At 45.8% G+C, this 16,818-nt stretch overlaps 1 protein-coding gene across 10 annotated transcripts in view; it reads right to left on the bottom strand.

The window, feature by feature from the left end:
* asap1a (ArfGAP with SH3 domain, ankyrin repeat and PH domain 1a) overlaps positions 1–16,818 on the bottom strand; it is a 106,841-nt gene that overhangs the window by 24,969 nt on the left and 65,054 nt on the right. For all 10 annotated transcript variants that reach the window (XM_064346234.1, XM_064346236.1, XM_064346235.1 and 7 more), the window contains 6 exons: positions 15,719–15,848; positions 14,028–14,113; positions 9,883–9,958; positions 9,307–9,393; positions 3,116–3,216; positions 2,317–2,386 (listed from right to left, as the gene is read on the bottom strand). In XM_064346234.1, coding sequence (XP_064202304.1) covers positions 2,317–2,386; positions 3,116–3,216; positions 9,307–9,393; positions 9,883–9,958; positions 14,028–14,113; positions 15,719–15,848 — 550 coding nt within the window. The remainder of the gene's footprint in view (positions 1–2,316; positions 2,387–3,115; positions 3,217–9,306; positions 9,394–9,882; positions 9,959–14,027; positions 14,114–15,718; positions 15,849–16,818) is intronic.

Below are 16,818 nucleotides of genomic sequence, written 5' to 3'. Positions count from 1 at the left end.
ATATGTTATGTTCACTGCTGATTTGCCCTGTAAGAAATTGCCCCAAGGGGATAAATAAATTAGTGTCGTATCGTAAGACAAACGTTTTTTTTTTTGTGTTTTTTTTCTCCTCTCTGAGTAGGTAGATTTAGGAGTCCCAGAAGTCCTCTTCCCAGTCATGGGGCAGTCAATCCGAAGGTCAGTCAGAGGCAGGAGGCAACGTGTGGAGTCTTCACTGGACACAGTACAGGCCTGGAGACGGTCAGCGACCCCACACGCCCCCCTGCTGTCCAGCTCGAGAACTGCGCTCTGAAGGACGTCTGCATGTCATACAGCAGGGCTGCCCGACCCTGTTCAGCCTAGTAGCTTTTTACTCCAACCCTAACAAAGCGCACCTTCAATTCCATAGCTAGAGATCAGGGCTGCCGAACGACAGACGTGTTCCGTCGCGTGTAGGGTTTGTACTTCAAGCCAACAAACGACCTCGTTCAACGGTTTTAGAGTCTCGTTGAGTGCTAAGTAGTAGAATCAGGTGAGCCAAAAGTGAAGGCCTACAGGACGGTAGCCCTCCAGGAGCAGGGTTGGGCAGCCCCTGTTCTCACAGTGTGGGCAGCACTCAGCCACTGAGAGCGGTGCGATTACCCCCCTGCTAACGTCCCCCGGCAACCCCTTATCATCTCCTGGACACGGCAGTCCACTACGACCCCTGGAGAAACAGGGAGGAGCATAAGAGGAGAGCCGTCTGCTGGCTGTACATGAATGATTATTAGCCCCGACGCTAACTGCTGCCCTGGGTCTAGCGGATGGCCAACACAGTGTTCCTTCACCCCTCGTGCACCAATTATCCTCAATTCTTATGTTCTATTCCATGTCTATTTGTATACCTGGCGCCAAGGGCCTGCTTTGTCAAGATACATAAACCCAGGTAAAAAAAGGGCCTTTGGTTGAATTATATTTCCAGCATTCATAAGTGCACAGGGGACCCTTTTACCTGAAGGACACACGATGCACCAAACATAATGCTTCCCTGGAGGTTAATGACAGAATGCTTATTTAATGTTTTTTTAATTTTTTATTACAGAGGCCTTAAAATTGATTTCAGGCTCAGCAGAGATTAGGTCCAATAACAGCGAGTGCATGTTACATGCTAATTAAAAGGTAAAGTGCTGGTTATTTTTTCCATATAATAGCTCAAGGGGGCCTTTTTAAGTGCTCGGTGCCACCTTCACCATTAATATCTGGGTCAGATATTTATAATAAGATTCTACTTTCCCTATTGTTGCTGAACACTGCTATATGGTATGTGCTGCAATGCGTTCCATGCCATGTGATCAATGTGATCTTGTTCCTCAATTTCCATTACTTTTTAATATTTTGAATATATGGTATTTTTTATTTATTTATTTTTTTATTCCCACCCCTTTCACAAGCCAAGCCAAAGGCCTTGGAGGGGCCTAGGTTTGGGCCCCAGACCACATTTTGGCCCCTGCAGTAGACGATGGGACGTGTGTAGTCCGTCCCTGCCGTGCGTAACAAGTGCGAGGTAGGCCCAGCGAGGCCATCTACTGGCCGTTCTTCCACTGCCTGTCCTTCACCCCACCATTACCACCCGCTGCCGTGAGCGCTCTCGCCCCCTTGTGGCCGCAGGGGGCACAGCGCCGCATTGCGCTGCGGTCTTTCACAGCAAATGTAATGGACACCCCCCGCTGTGATGTCAGCCGGTGTGGAACCACGTGAGCTACTCCGCTTTACTATCACCAGGAGATGAGTCACGATTGGAAGGGAAGTGGTGGGGGGGGGGGGCTGGGGGGTGGCGGGATGCCATGGCAACAGGCCCGTGCTAACCTCCCCCCACAACACTGACAGTGTCAGATGGTCTGCTTGGTCACAATACAAGCACAACCAGGAATCCTACCAAATCAGAAAGGAAGAGCATACATGGAACCAACTGAATTGATTAAATTCTCTACATTCTGGCCCCATGACCACAAGGACAGGCCAATTAACCACCAGACTTTTTTTGGCACTAGTAGTTGATTTAGAAATGGGCACAGGCTATAGGCACTTCTCTGCCAAGTTATGCATGGTTCCTGTCTCTCCTATACCCATACAGTAGGTTTTTTGGAATGTTTTTTTTTTTCTTCAAAATTCTAAGTCAGTGTTCTAGAGCTCCATTGCTTCCAGTCACCAGTAGTGATTGTAACATCAGCATTAGAATGATCAGTTAAGAACATTCTAATCACATATGCATGACCTCACACCATAAAGGGCTAAAAAAAACAGAGCGCTGAAACAGAGCTCACATCATCGGTGCACAGAAAAAAGGGCGGGGCTCACCGTGGCGTGCGAGATGGTGAGGATGCCACTCTTCACCGAACACTTCCGCCTCTGCCAGACCTTCCGTAGCCTAGGAGACAGAGGCAGCCAATCACCGTAAGGCAACTAGCAACCAAAACTGTACTATACTTACACACTCATATCTGCTTAAACTATTTTAGAGCATATACACCGTGATCCACATTTCAGATTTATTTATACATTCAGTGCAGAACTGTTTGTTCTTTATTTACTAAAATGCAGGCTACCCCCCTCCCCCCCCAACATGTGTCTCAATGAGCAACACTAAGGCCCTGCTTCTCTCCCTAAGTCCTGCAGGGCTTGGGTTACACACACACACACAGACAGACACACACACGCTGTGTCTGTCTGCAGCCACTCTGAGTGATGATGGAAGTGCGGCCCAGCAGCCAGCACTTAAGGAAATGTAACTGGAGGAGGAGAGAGAAACTCGTGCCTGTGAACTGAAGGCTGCAGGCTCTCACTCTGAGTAGTTCCAGCTTCTGCACTTAAGACAAGTAGACTGGAGGGGAGGGTGAGAGAGTGTGTGTGGTGATGAAGGGGAAGTGGTGTATGTTGAGTAGTTATTTGCTTGAGAGAGAGAGAGAGGGAGAGTGTGTGGTGTGTGTGGGGTGTGTGTGTGTGTGTGGAGAGAGTGTGTGTGAGAGTGTGAGAGAGATGTGTGTGTGTGTGTGTGTGTGTGTGTGAGAGTGTGGGTGTGTGTGTGGGTGTGGTGAAGAGTGTGTGTGTGTGTGTGTGTGTGTGTGAGAGAGAATGTGTGTGTGTGTGTAAGACCTACCCATCGCTCTTCTTCATCAGATATCCCTTCTTCTCACTGCCAAACTCCTTGTTTCCCTGTAGCTGATGCATGCTGTATCCACCCTGCTTGCTCTGAGAGTCCTGCAGAAACACACACACACACACACACACACACACACACGTTCATTATAGCCTGCGCACTGCCAGCAAGACAAGCAGTTTACAGCCTACAGCACTCCAGACAGGCTAAAAACACTCCACTCTCACATTAACCACGGAGTACGATCACCCAGAGAAACGGTGGCAGGACGATCCCCTTTTAGAACGATGAATAGACAGCACAGGATGTGATGGAGCAATTACACCCAATTAAGAGTCCTGGCAAGAAAGTTTTAATCTGACTCTGATCTGAGAATGCTTTTTCCAGTTCCAAGTAGCATGCTCACTGCACCTGACGGGTACATGAGTGAATACTGTAACTGAGGAAATAACTTAACTTCACATGCTCAAAAAAGCCTTTCTAGCAGCTTCAAACTGAACCTGATTTGCGGCTACATATTGCAGACAGAAAAATTTGCACCTTTCATCTGGATGCACTTGATCTTGAAGGAGGGGATTATACCTTAAACCTCCCTCAGTATAAAAGGACCTAATTCAATACTAGGGCCTTGTGATCTCCGTGCAGTATTTATTTATTTTTTTGCCATCTTCAGCTTCTGTCTAATGCACGATGCCTTTGCAGCATTACTGTGATGTCCTGGCTACACAGTCACACCGCTACATCCTCACAGCAGTGTTCAAGCGATGGAAAAACACTCCTCGTGTGCAGCACTGTGAGTCATTCCAGGTCTTATCACAAGCCGGTTAGCACCTACCACCAACAGGCAGTTTCCATTCAAGCCTGGACAGGCTAAAACAAAGTGCTGCACAACAGGAGAGTCATGGACATCCCCAAAGGCTGCTGGGACATTACCTCGCAAGTGTTCTGTGCCCTGTTCTGAATTTGGCAGCATTTTCTGCGCTACCTTGCACTGGCTGCTGTACGTGCATTACCTTGTTCTGACTGTTCCAGCATCATGTGCACTACCACTACTGACCTATGGGCTCTCACAGAGCTGCGATCCAGCCAATGACACGCACACAAAGACACAGAGCATGCGGAGGGATCAGTCACTTACTCTCCTCGACTTCAGCGGGGAAAGGCAGTGGGGGGGGGAGAGAGGCAAAGCGTCAAAGACACAGACAAGCGAGCAGTGGGGCGGCAGTGTAGCACAATGGGTCAGGAGCTAGTCTTGTAACCTAAAGGTCGCAGGTTCAATTCCCAGGTCAGACACTGCCGTTGTACCCATGAGCAAAGTACTACATTGCTTCAGTGTATATCCAGCTGTATAAATGGATACGATGTAAATGTTGAATGTAGAATTTTGTGTAAGTCACTCCGGATAACAGCGTCCGCTAAATGCCTGTAATGGTTTAGAGAGAGGTCCACCTCAGCAGGGAAGGACATGCATACTGGGAGTTTTCTTAAACAGGTAAATAATCAAGCTAACCCCAGGGAAAGTTTTTAGATGGATGGACAATTCAAGGATACATATAATTAAGATTAAGCCAAGCCCATCAAAATTCTGTCTGCATTTATCAAGCCAAACCACTCACTCTTGCCTTACTTCTCAGGTGTTCACCACTTTTTCACTCAGCAAACACAGCATTTAGTAATGTCACATCAAAATCAAGCATTGTAGATTTTAAAAAGGCAACCCTGCACCCCAAAACACCCTAAAAATGTTTGTTTTTTTATGAGGAACAAGTGAGTTAGGGTTCTTTATGGTTCGGCCAGAGAGGCCTTCCAAACAATTTATAAAGAAAAGAAAGCAAAAAAAAAATCATTTGGAGTCATCAACCTGTCAAAGCTAATTACCAGTGGCCTGAATCTGACCAAGGGCTTACCAGAACCGGGCCAAAAATAGCTGTATTTCAAAGACTGTTTATGAATGCCAACTCTTCCAAACCGCTGAAGTTTTCAAATATGCTCAACTAAAGATAAATATTTGTTTCACTATTTAAATACTGGTCCCACAAAAACAAATCTGTGAAATTACTCAAATATTACAAAGCAAGAATTAAAAAAATATACTTTATAAAGCTTAAATGTACTGAGTGCTTCCCAAACATTTCAGTGCAATTACTAATTAACTGTCTAGGAGGATTTAAGGATGAGATTAACAAGGACAGAGTCGTCTACAGTCAAATGCTCTCAACATTTTTCTAGAGGGACACAACAAAGCAGGCTTCCTAAAACAGCTAACTAACCAGCGTAAAGGGACAACTACCGCAATTACACACTAAACTACGCGAGCAGACAGAATACCACGGTCACCTCACCAGTATCAAGAATGAGAAGCGCAGCTCTAATGCATGCTGGGAAATGTAGGCATAAAAGAAAATATAATTCAGTTAACATGTCCACGTGATCAGAGGGGCTACAGCTAACTGCGGACTAGACACCGTTTGTCCTATTACACTGAGAAGCCAGTGTGGCACAACACTGGTTACCAGCAAGGCCGACCTCACACTGGCTACCAGCATGGTACAGCACTGGCCACTCCCACCGCTGAACAGGGAGGCCAACCGCCAACTTCCTTTGTGTAGCGGCTACCGGCAGGGATACCGACGCTAAAACTTTTGAAATCGTGTTGGTGCTTAAACGGTGCCTGACCCGATACCTTCTTTAAAACGAAGAGCAGCCAGGAATGTCTTTTCTTTTATTGCAAAGGCAAAGATTATTTATTTATCTGTTAAATTACACTTAAAAAAAAAAAAAAAAAAAAATTTAAACAGTATAACGTTTCGCTTTTGACCGAATTTAGGGCTTGCTAGCTTGCTAATGGTGCCCGCTGTCGACCGAGCGAGTGTGACGTTAGCTAGCGAAGGCGTGTGGCTCCAAAATGAGGCACCGAAATCTGCATTGTGACTCAGTGCGGTAGGTAGTGGTTGTAATCGAGTCGATGACACAGTAGTACCGGGTTTCGGTACCAAACCCTAGCTACTGGGCGCCGTGGGCCAACCTTTCGGATTTTTTGTTACTTCACCTTACAAATCTGAAGACTTGGTCTCGTCTGATTTACTAAAGTGAAGTGCACTCCGACAAGAATCAAATCTGCCCGGCATAATTTGATTCCTAACACAGGCCTAAATGAATTTATTCTCATGCTGGTTTTCTCCCAAAGGTTGAGATCATCGCTGAATGACTCATTCTTTTCACAGACACTTTTTTTTAAAAACTGAAGTGCACTCAAGCCCTGATCTTATTTTGGTTGCGGTACATCTTGAGGGAAGGATAACAAACCGAATACGGACAGAGCGCGGCTAGATCAACTGTTAGAGGCCGGGGCTACAGCGCAAATTAGAACTGGGGGGACGGGGGGGGAATGGCTCGGAGGGAACACTCGAGTCCGACCGTCACCCACGCCGGGAGCAGCGGGAATTAATTTATCCAATTAAATCTTAATTCGGCGGCAGGATGTAGCGGCGGCGGCGTGTACTTCCCGCGGCTGGACATGACAGCTCTGCTCCTCCACCGGCGCGTGGGCAGAGGCCGCGGCGGTGATCCTCTGGGGGATACGAGAGTCGCCGAAAGCCAGCCGGGGCGCTCCGGCGTACTGCCCGTCTGTTCTGGAGCGCGCGGGCCATCGGTCGGTTTACGCCCTTTTATTTATTTTATTTCTTATACCTCTTGCGATCTCGGCCCCATTGAGAAAGAGGGTTCCTTACCCTCAACTGTCACCGAGAATCTTAAATAAGGGTTAAATAAATGAGTGCCACGCGGAATATTGTTCCTGCAGCCACCATCAGCGAATATTTTCTCTCAAATTAAGCCCTTGCCGCAGATGCACAGTGCTTTCGGAAAGTATGCAGACCCCTTCACTTCTTCCACATTGTGTTACGTTACAGCCTTATTATAAAATGGGATTAAAGGAGTACCATGGTGGTTGAACGTGACACTTCCCAGTTGTCTTCAGGCAACAACAAAACAAATGTGCATAATTTTTTAATTCTTCAGTCATTTTAATGCACTTTAAAACGTATTTTTCTAAGCCTAAATTTCCCACGATAAAAATTCACCCGAACCGTCTGGGCGTGGTAATGAGAACTGTCAGTTAGCTATGATTGACAGACCGTGCCCCGTTTCCATAGCTACCCTCATGATACGCGCTCTCTTTGGGAGACTGAATTTTCACAAGCTAGCTAGCTTAGTAGGGCTAGTATATCAAGTATCGGTAGATAGCTAAGGTAAGGACGTTGACTTATATCCAATTATAATTTTTATATCTAGCTAGCCAAGTTAAGATAAAAGCACAACTATAACGTCCTCATAAAAGCAAACTAGCAAGCTAACGTTATCGATAACATTGTCTTATGAAAGCAAACCTCCTAGCTAGCTAACGTTAGCTAGCTAGCTAAATGAATATAACCAGAAATAATCTAAAGGCACTCTAATTTGAGTGAACCTAACGTTAGTCAAATATTTGCATTGTCTGAACAGCAGGACGGTGTGTGCTGTCAGATTTCTTTACCGGGCGTGGAAATGGGAGTAGTTACTGTATTAGTGACGTAGCAAAATGACAACTTTCTCAACCGGTTGAAAATAGGACGATGAATTTAAAACGCATATTTCTCCAAAAATACAGAACGGACATATTTAATACTTTGCTCATTGTGTTTCTTCAATACCTCTTGTGCAAATAGCACATAAAACCGAGAAAGTGTGAAAATCACCATGGTACTCCTTTAAATTCCTTTTTATTCTCATCAGTCTACACACAATAACCTATAATGACAAAGTGAAAACAGGTTTCTTGCTAATTTATTAAAAAATAAAAAAACTTAAATCTACTACACTGTCTTATTTTTTGCGTTATTTCTAGCGGGTCTCCAGGTGGACGCCGTTTTTGTGTTGTTTTCGGAATTCGGCTGCAGGCCTGAGTGACGCACGCGTAAAAAGGTTTTTCGCCGGCGATGTTTGCGTCGCGTTGAGAGAGGCTGTTTTGTCTGAGCATCGCTTTTATTTTATTTACCCTGAACGGTCTTGACTGCCTTCGGAAAAGGCAGATGATTATCGCATTCTTGAGAACAGGGAAGCAAAATGTCTCTCGTGTGCTATGTCCCAGAAACCCTCTAAGAGACCCTGTAACGATTTGGCAGCCCAGACACACCCGGGAACAGCGACGCATCGAAACCCAGGGGGGCCATCTGTAAATTCCCCTCGCCGTGGATGAACAGGGTTCACACAAAAAAAAAATTGGATTTGCGGAAATTTCTAGCCCTTTCTGTTACGTGACCTTGATTTCATAAGTAGGCCGGAGGCTCCCCATTGCCCAAAGCATGGATTAGCATTTTGAGAGGACAGTGCAAAATTTCAGACTCTCTCATTCTTAACAAGCATCATCTTAGGCGTGCCCAGCAGTAGTCCATGCCTGCAGAGCCATAGCACACTATATCATTTTCAAGGCAAGAGAAACCGTATTAAAGAACAACCTAACCACATTAATCTTTTTAAAACAAGCTCTTTGCCCAGACTAATATGAATAGCTCAGCTTAGCTCAGGGGTGGGCAGTTCCGGGCCTGGACGTCCAGTGTGTACACAGGTTTGTTTCCACCAAATTTCCCCTGGCTAAATTAGCTAATTGGCTGCACACATCAATACTGGTTCACTCTGTAGAACGGATCAGTCTGTAAAACCTTTCATACAGGGACACAAGAACAGTCTTCAGCTGTCATCCATGCGCTTAGAGAAAGGTAGCTGAAATGTCAGATGGTGTGAATGATAGGGCTAATTGAGTGATTAAGGGCAGAAGTTGGCATGGAAACCAGAAACAGACGAAGTCCTCAAATGCCCACCTCTGGCTTAGCTAAAGCACAGGCCACAGGCCTAACACAGAGGCCCAGTGATCTGTCCACCTCTGCTTCCCCCTCGATGAAGCTCCGCTCAAATTCATATTCAAATTCCTTAATTATCATGACAAAATTTGCATTTGCATTGCCAAAGCATGACAAGGAACATGTGGAAACATCAGATGACAAGCAGTAATAACAGAATAATGTGATTGCATACATACGTATACACATCCAGGTACGTACTATAATATATATACATACACAAACAGTAATAATAATACTAATAATAATAACATATTAACAGGATAATAATAGCCAAGGTCGCTATCTGCCCACCTCCTTCTGGTCCAGCTGGAGAGAGGACTTGATGAGATCCCGCAGGGCAGTCAGCTGCTTCTTCTCCTCGTCCTGCGTCTGTTTAATCTAGGGGGCAGAGGAGGACAGGGCTCACCCACGGTTCGGGACACACCAGCTTTGGGCAAGGGGTGTTCCACTCTTACCTCTTTCATAGCAAAGACAAAGACCTCTCTTTCTGAAGTGAAAAACCGGATGGCTGATCTCCAGGTACAGGGTGGGGCAGCCCTGTTACACAGCATCGAACTACATATTTTTCTATGTACTTCACGTCAAATTAAAGTGGCTTGTTTTCTGATTAAATAACAGAACTATGTAGTGCCAAATCTTTAAAAGCCTTTAGACTTTACGTGCTCTTCACTATGAAAAAACAAAGCACAAAAAACCTAAAAACATAAGTTTACATGACAACAAATCTACATGAGACTCATTAGCAGTCTTGTTTTCTACTTCATTACAGTATTTATCTAGCATATTCACAGTCTGCACGAATAAAGATCAGCCCTTCTATTCAGAAACGTCAGATGAGAGGTTTTGTTTGAGCTCATCCGTGCTTACATTATACAGGTCGGCTGCCAGTTTCTCGATGTACTGTTTCAGCTTGTCCGCAGTTTTCAGGCCATCCTGGAAAAAGCTGAAACAAGATGGATGTCGTTCAGTCAGCTGTTGGAAGTCAGCCGCACTTTCTCTTCACAATTCTTACCCCCAATTCTTTGTGTGTGTGTGGGGAACTGCTGACTGCAGAACGTGTGCCGCTTGATTAACAGACAGACTAAAGTTAATCTAAAACTGATGGATATTAAGCAGCCATTGGGAGAGCAGAAAGCTGTAATCCAGCTTGTATGCGCACATTAAAAACCAAAATCAACGCACACATACTGTAAACACTAGGCCTGAACAGCACAGCAGGCTGCCAGAGTCAGCAGCTCTCCCAGCTCAGCGATTCTCACGAAGCTAAAACTTTATACCCTTGAGCTTCCTCTCAGGCACTGACATGCACACGAAAACTAATAATAATATGGAAATGAAAACTGCTCCATGACACCATTTTGCATGCAAGATAAAAGAACTGTGACGTGAGATAGTCGGACGGAATCGGGCTGTAGAGTTGGGCCTCTCTCCTTGGTGCCCTAGATAGGCAGGGAAACTTCAGTGTGGCATCTACTGTTCTACTTCCGGGTCATCGGCATGTTACCCCTCAGGGACGGGCACAGCGATTGTCCTCCAGAGCAAATGTACCAGAAGAAGAGACACAGAAGGCTGGAATCTATTCTGAGATCACCTAAAGTATTAGTACTGCAACACGCAGCAAGAGCTCAGCGGGCAGGTGTGTTAGCTGCTACATATTGCAGTGAGCTTGACTGACAGGTGTGTTAGCTGCTACATGCTACAGTGAGCTTAACGGGCAGGTGTTAGCTGCTACATGCTACAGTGAGCTGAACAGACAGGTGTGTTAGCTGCTACATGCTACAGTGAGCTTAACGGGCAGGTGTTAGCTGCTACATGCTACAGTGAGCTGAACAGACAGGTGTGTTAGCTGCTACATGCTACAGTGAGCTTGACTGACAGGTGTGTTAGCTGCTACATGCTACAGAGAGCTTAACGGACAGGTGTTAGCTACTACATGCTACAGTGAGCTGAACAGACAGGTGTGTTGGCTGCTGCATGCTACAGTGAGCTGAACAGACAGGTGTGTTAGCTGCTACGTGCTGCAGCGAGCTCAACGGATAGGTGTGTTAGCTGCTATAGGTATGTTACGGACAGGTACAGTATGTAAGCTGGTCTTCGGCCAACACCGCAGTCTTTGCCAAAACAATACCTCAAAGTACCAAAGACAGTGACTGAAAGAGGAACATTTTCCCAGCAACAGAGTCTGCCTCAGTTTTATTTTCCTAAAATAAACAAAACTGGGACAGCAGCTGCAAAAGCCAAGTTTCCTCAGATTGTGTTTTCCAGACAGACAGACGGACGGACGGACGGACGGGGTGATTCACCTCAGGATTTCCCGGAGACCTAGTGTGCCCTTGGCGGCACGCCTAGACTTAATTCTCATGCCACCAAGACAAAAAAAACACAACAAAAATACATACAAAACATCCTGAAGCACAGTGTCCCCATTACTGCACTGGGCTGTCCTGTTTCTACTCGGTCCCGCCCCCCCGGCCCACCAACAGAAACCTGGCTTTCTTAGGCCTTCGATTCAAGTAGTAAACAAGGACGGAGTGTAGCACAGTGGGTAAGGAACTGGGCTTGTAACCGAAAGGTCGCAGGTTCGATTCCCGGGTAAGGACACTGCCGTTGTACCCTTGAGCAAGGTACTTAACCTGCATTGCTTCAGTATATATCCAGCTGTATAAATGGATACAATGTAAGATGCTATGTAAAAGTTGTGTAAGTCGCTCTGGATAAGAGCGTCTGCTAAATGCCTGTAATGTAATGTAATGTAAACAAGCCCAGCCCACATAACATCCACTGCAAGGCCAGAGAAGGCCACAGGGGGGTGGGGCTGCCTGCTGCATGTGAGCGAGAGCGTACGAGTTTGTTAAGAGTAAGCGCGAGCGACAGCTTATTTATAATCCAAACGTCGTTAACAAAAAACTATAATTAGCATTACTTCAAAAAACCTGCTAGGAAAACAATTTGCACTCTTATCGCCAGTGCTCTGACCTCATTGGCGATGCAAATGCAGGTAAATGTATGCATCCGATTTCACCCATCGCACACCAACGGTATCAGCCGCTGAACTGAAGCCCTTCCTCAAAAACATTTCATTTGAATCAGTGTCCAGTCTATGTGGAGACAGGAACAGGAGCCCTGTACAGAGAAACTGAAAGGCACACAGGCTTTAAGGGAAAAGCCCCAAACCGAACGCAATAAAGATTGCTCCCACGTTCCCGGAGATATTTATTCTTCCCCGCCACTGCCTGTCGAGGAAAGAAAAAAAAAAAAAAAGTGCCAAAGCTCCATCATCCTGACGCCTCTGATGGATCTCACGGGCTTGCGGTAAATCTGTAACAGAACCCGGCGGACCGGCTAAAAGACTCCGCTGCCTGCTGACTTCTGTTGCCGTGGCATTCTGCTGCACACCACCTGACTCACCATGATCACACCCGATTGGCTGAAACCAGCTTGTGAAGGCTGGAGAAGCTTGAATCGACACTCCTGGTAGGAGTGATAGGTTTTTATTAAAAATGTAATTAAAATTCAACCTACAGGACAACTATAATAAATATGAAAATGATGATAGTCGATCTTAAACATATATTCCTTGTATTTTGGATTGATGTGTATTAGCATACGCAGACTTAGGTCATTTTTTCCCATTCAAGATAGCATGACTGTGTGTCTCTGTGTGTGTGTAAGGTGACTGGGGAATGGTTCAGCCGTACGTACCATATTTGGACCGCCTAACGTCTTTTCTTTCTCTCTCTCTCTCTCCAGCCCTTATCTCTCCCTCGTTCTCACTCTCTCGTCTAAACTGCGCAGTAAATCACTCCGTCTGGGAGCCCCCACTGCACAAGACGAGCCGAGCGCCCTGCCCGGCAACAGCCAGCCCGGCAACAGCCAGCGCGACGCGTCACTTTCAGAGTCCTCCCTCTCCCCCCCCGGACAGATCCATCCCGCCCCTCCTCGTCACTGGCTCTGTCTATCATTACGCTTTCCTCTTAACCACTCCATCCAAGTCATCTCGTAATGGATTTCCACGTCCGTAGATAAACCCCTTTCCCTTTATTTTTATTAATCAGTTCCAATTAAACATTGATTCAGAACAATGATTTTAGGGACTGTGAGAAATAACCGCCCGGGGGGTCTATTTCAACAATGAGGATCGCTTAAGTGGGAATTACCCATCATGCCCCTCCCTGTCCCCGTGCTTCACGTTTCGTCCTGAGAACGGTCTCGATTAGGGACCCGCAGCTGATGGGATTTTTTCGGAGCTGCAGAGTCTAACCGCGCAGCGCGATGACAGCTCTTCCGCAGAAACGCTGTCACGCTGACGGCTCTGCGTCCGCTGGGAGTCTCTGCTGACTTTACAGAGTCGTGAAAAAGTCACAACACATAATCCAACACAGCGTCCTATCCGTGAAATTTCTACCTTTCTTTTTTTTTTGCATCCGCGCGATCTCTAAAATGACTGCAAAAACAGAAATGAGCATTCCTTATGCTACAGGGTGTGTTTTGGAGGCAAAAGAAGTCCGGTTCAGAGCCACAGCGGGAAACCACACGATTACAGCTTCCTTCACGGGCTTTATATAGCCCCCAAAACCAGCTCAGCACAGCGCAGCTGAGAGCAAAATAGCAGCCAGCATCCTCGTCCTGACCAGAGTACCAACAGATATCCCAAAATGATTCTAGTAATATATGTCATCGCTCTATGGTGAGTCTGTTCGTTTGACCTCTAAACAGCCAGTGTACTCGTCCTGACCTGAGAACCAACAGAAATCCCAAAAAGATACTAGTAATCCTCAACGTTCTGTGGTGAGCCAGTTCATTTGACCTCCAAACACTGGACCTCCAGCTTGCCCTTTTCCAGTAAAAAAACACCTTGCTAAACAGAACACCACCAACTATAAGACGAAACATTTCCACAAATGGAACGCAGATATAATATTCTCATACTGAATGTGAAATCTATGAGGGTGTAGGTCACACCTGCCAAGCCATTGAGAAGCAGGAACAGGAAGTAGGGCGGGACTACTCACTTGCATTGCGCGTGGTAATACTTGATCAGGTTCTGCAGAAGGTCCACCCCCTTCTTGGTCTTGATCTCGTTCACTTTGATCAGGTACTGGACGACCAAATATGGGGGACAAGAACAGAACATTAAGATGCCATTAGTGACTTATAAAAAGTTGAACTGCACAATGTGGACATTTCGGAGGCCAATATCAATAACTGATATTTTACCAGCCAATGCTGGTAAACTGCAAACTGCAACCAATTTTATTTACACATTCACAGAATAAGTAGATGAGCACAGACAGCAACTTATGAATGAAAAATGTGACAAATTGTATTTGTACATGAATCAATAAAGTCACTAGTATCTCCAAGCAGCTTTGCTGGTGAGTTTGGCTTCTGAAATTGATAAATTAAAAATAGTCTGTTCAGGAGACTATGATTTAACCTGCCATTCTACCCAAAACAAATCCGGGAATATAAGTGACTAGGACTTCCTACAATTTGAGTATGACAGCAGAAATAACAGTCCCTATGAAATCTGTATGCTACCATAATACAAAAACACAACTGCTATGGCCTTAAGAAGATATTGTCCAAAGAGATTAATAATATATAATCTTATCCTGATTTTCATTTCAGGCTAATGCTTCTGTATTCTCTATTCAACCGAGTGTGGCTGAGTTGTGTGTGTGTGTGTGTGTGTGTGTGTGTGTGTGTGTGTGTGTGTGTGTATGTGTATGTGTGCGTGTGCGTGTGCGTGCGCGTGCGCATTCTTAAATGCCGTGGATGCTGCTAGGATGAGGGGGAATTTATTCACTGTTTATTCATTTATTATCTGGTTATGGAACACAGGGGAGGAAAGAGAGGACACTTCAACAGAGCAAAATAACCCCGAGCCATCTGTCAGCGCGGTCTCCCTGCTCCACATTAGACTGAACCCTTTAACACTGAGCCAGTGTTACAGCCCCTCTGCTCCACATTAGACAGAACCCTTTAACACTGAGCCAGTGTTACAGCCCCTCTGCTCCACATTAGACTGAACCCTTTAACACTGAGCCAGTGTTACAGCCCCTCTGCTCCACATTAGACTGAACCCTTTAACACTGAGCCAGTGTTACAGTGTCTCAGCTCCATATTAGACTGATCCCTTTAACACTGGACCAGTGTTACAGTGTCTCTGTTCTAGATTAGACTGAACCCTTTAACACTGGACCAGTGTTACAGTGTCTCTGCTCCAGATTAGACTGAGCCCTTTAACACTGGGCCAGTGCTGCAGCATATGAAAGGAGGGCTAAAACCCGTCGGGCTGTGATCATGTGTGTGTTTTATCTCTGAAGCACCCACAGTTTACCAGGCTCTAATACGAGTTGTCTTGGCTACCAGTGGAGTGACATCTTCCCTCTGGGCACATCGAAGACAATAACATGTCAACATTTTGGTGGAAAGCCACTTTGTCGCTGGAAACTAACCTACCGGATCAGCTAGAAAACAGTGTCAAAATATTATGTTAATTATTCCCAATCTGTGTTTGGCACTGGTGGGGTGCAGACTTCAGTTACACAGCGCTTGAATACAAACTAAGAGTGGACGCTTCTCCTCTTTAAAAAGGCTCTGCTTGTGCTGTTTTGCTCACGACTCCACAGACTCCACGGGCAGCACCGCGTGCTTCCTGTGACCCTGCTCCGCGACCTTCGACCCCCCCGGCGCTCACCTCGCACATCTGCAGCTGGAAGAGTCGGCGCTCCTTCTCCATCTCCTCGGCGATCTCGGCGCCGGTGATCTCGGTGCGGATCATTCCGTGCTGCTTCGCGTGCTCCCGCTTCTCCTTCTCGATCTTCGTGCTGGAAAATCAGGAAGACTCCCGAATCAGGAAGACTCCCGAATCAGGAAGACTCCCGAATCAGGAAGACTCCCGAATCAGGAAGACTCCCGAATCAGGAAGACTCCCGAATCAGGAAAACTCCCGAATTTGGGGGGGGGGGGGGAGCCAGCTCTCCCAGCACAAAGTGCTTCTGGGAAAACTGACAGCTTCACTTATATAGAACAACTTGCAGATATAGCACAGTAGTCCACAGTTCATAATTTCCATCTTATTTTCCAGGGGTAATATTAAATATATTGCCTCGCTGTCTGCTTTTCAGTCAATTTAATGAAAAATAATGGGGCTGACAGTTATCATTTATCTTTTCCACTACTGAAATGGAGCTCCTTCATCAATGAGAGAAGAGGAAATACGTGCCCAGTAGATAAGGACTGAACGACTAATGCTGTGCTTTTGATTCTGTTTGTGAATGGGTAGCCCAACAGATACGATACCCATAATCCAAATAAAACACACAACAGATGGCTATTTGTTTAGCCATTACAATTTTTATCTCTTTCTTAAACAAGATTTAATCCCCAAATGTAGAGTGAAACCAGGGGCACTGCAGCTGAAGTGCAGGCATCCCTCCCGTGAATGTACAGTAGCTGCAAGCCTTGATTCACACAGCGTAAGAGAGAGTTAGCGCCAATTTTAAGAGAGGCACATGTCACTGATGACAGACCTGTGGGATCCCAGCATGCCCCAGTGGGAATGTTGGGTGACTCTTAACCCTTTGAAGAGAAAGACTTTTGGAATGTTTTTTCAGAACTTTAAGTCCGTGTTCTACAACTCCATTGCTTTCAATTACCAGCAGTGATTGTTACATCAACATTAGAATGTTCAGTTAGAATACATGTGGTCTGAATGTCCAACACCTCAACAGGTTAAACCACTCCCACCCCAGGCTGATTGTGTTCTATTGGCTTAGCCAAGAAATCAATCAATCA

The sequence above is a fragment of the Anguilla rostrata genome, chromosome 8 (assembly GCF_018555375.3).
Source record: "Anguilla rostrata isolate EN2019 chromosome 8, ASM1855537v3, whole genome shotgun sequence".
Lineage (NCBI taxonomy): Eukaryota > Metazoa > Chordata > Actinopteri > Anguilliformes > Anguillidae > Anguilla > Anguilla rostrata.
This window is presented reverse-complemented; position numbering and strand designations above follow the sequence as displayed.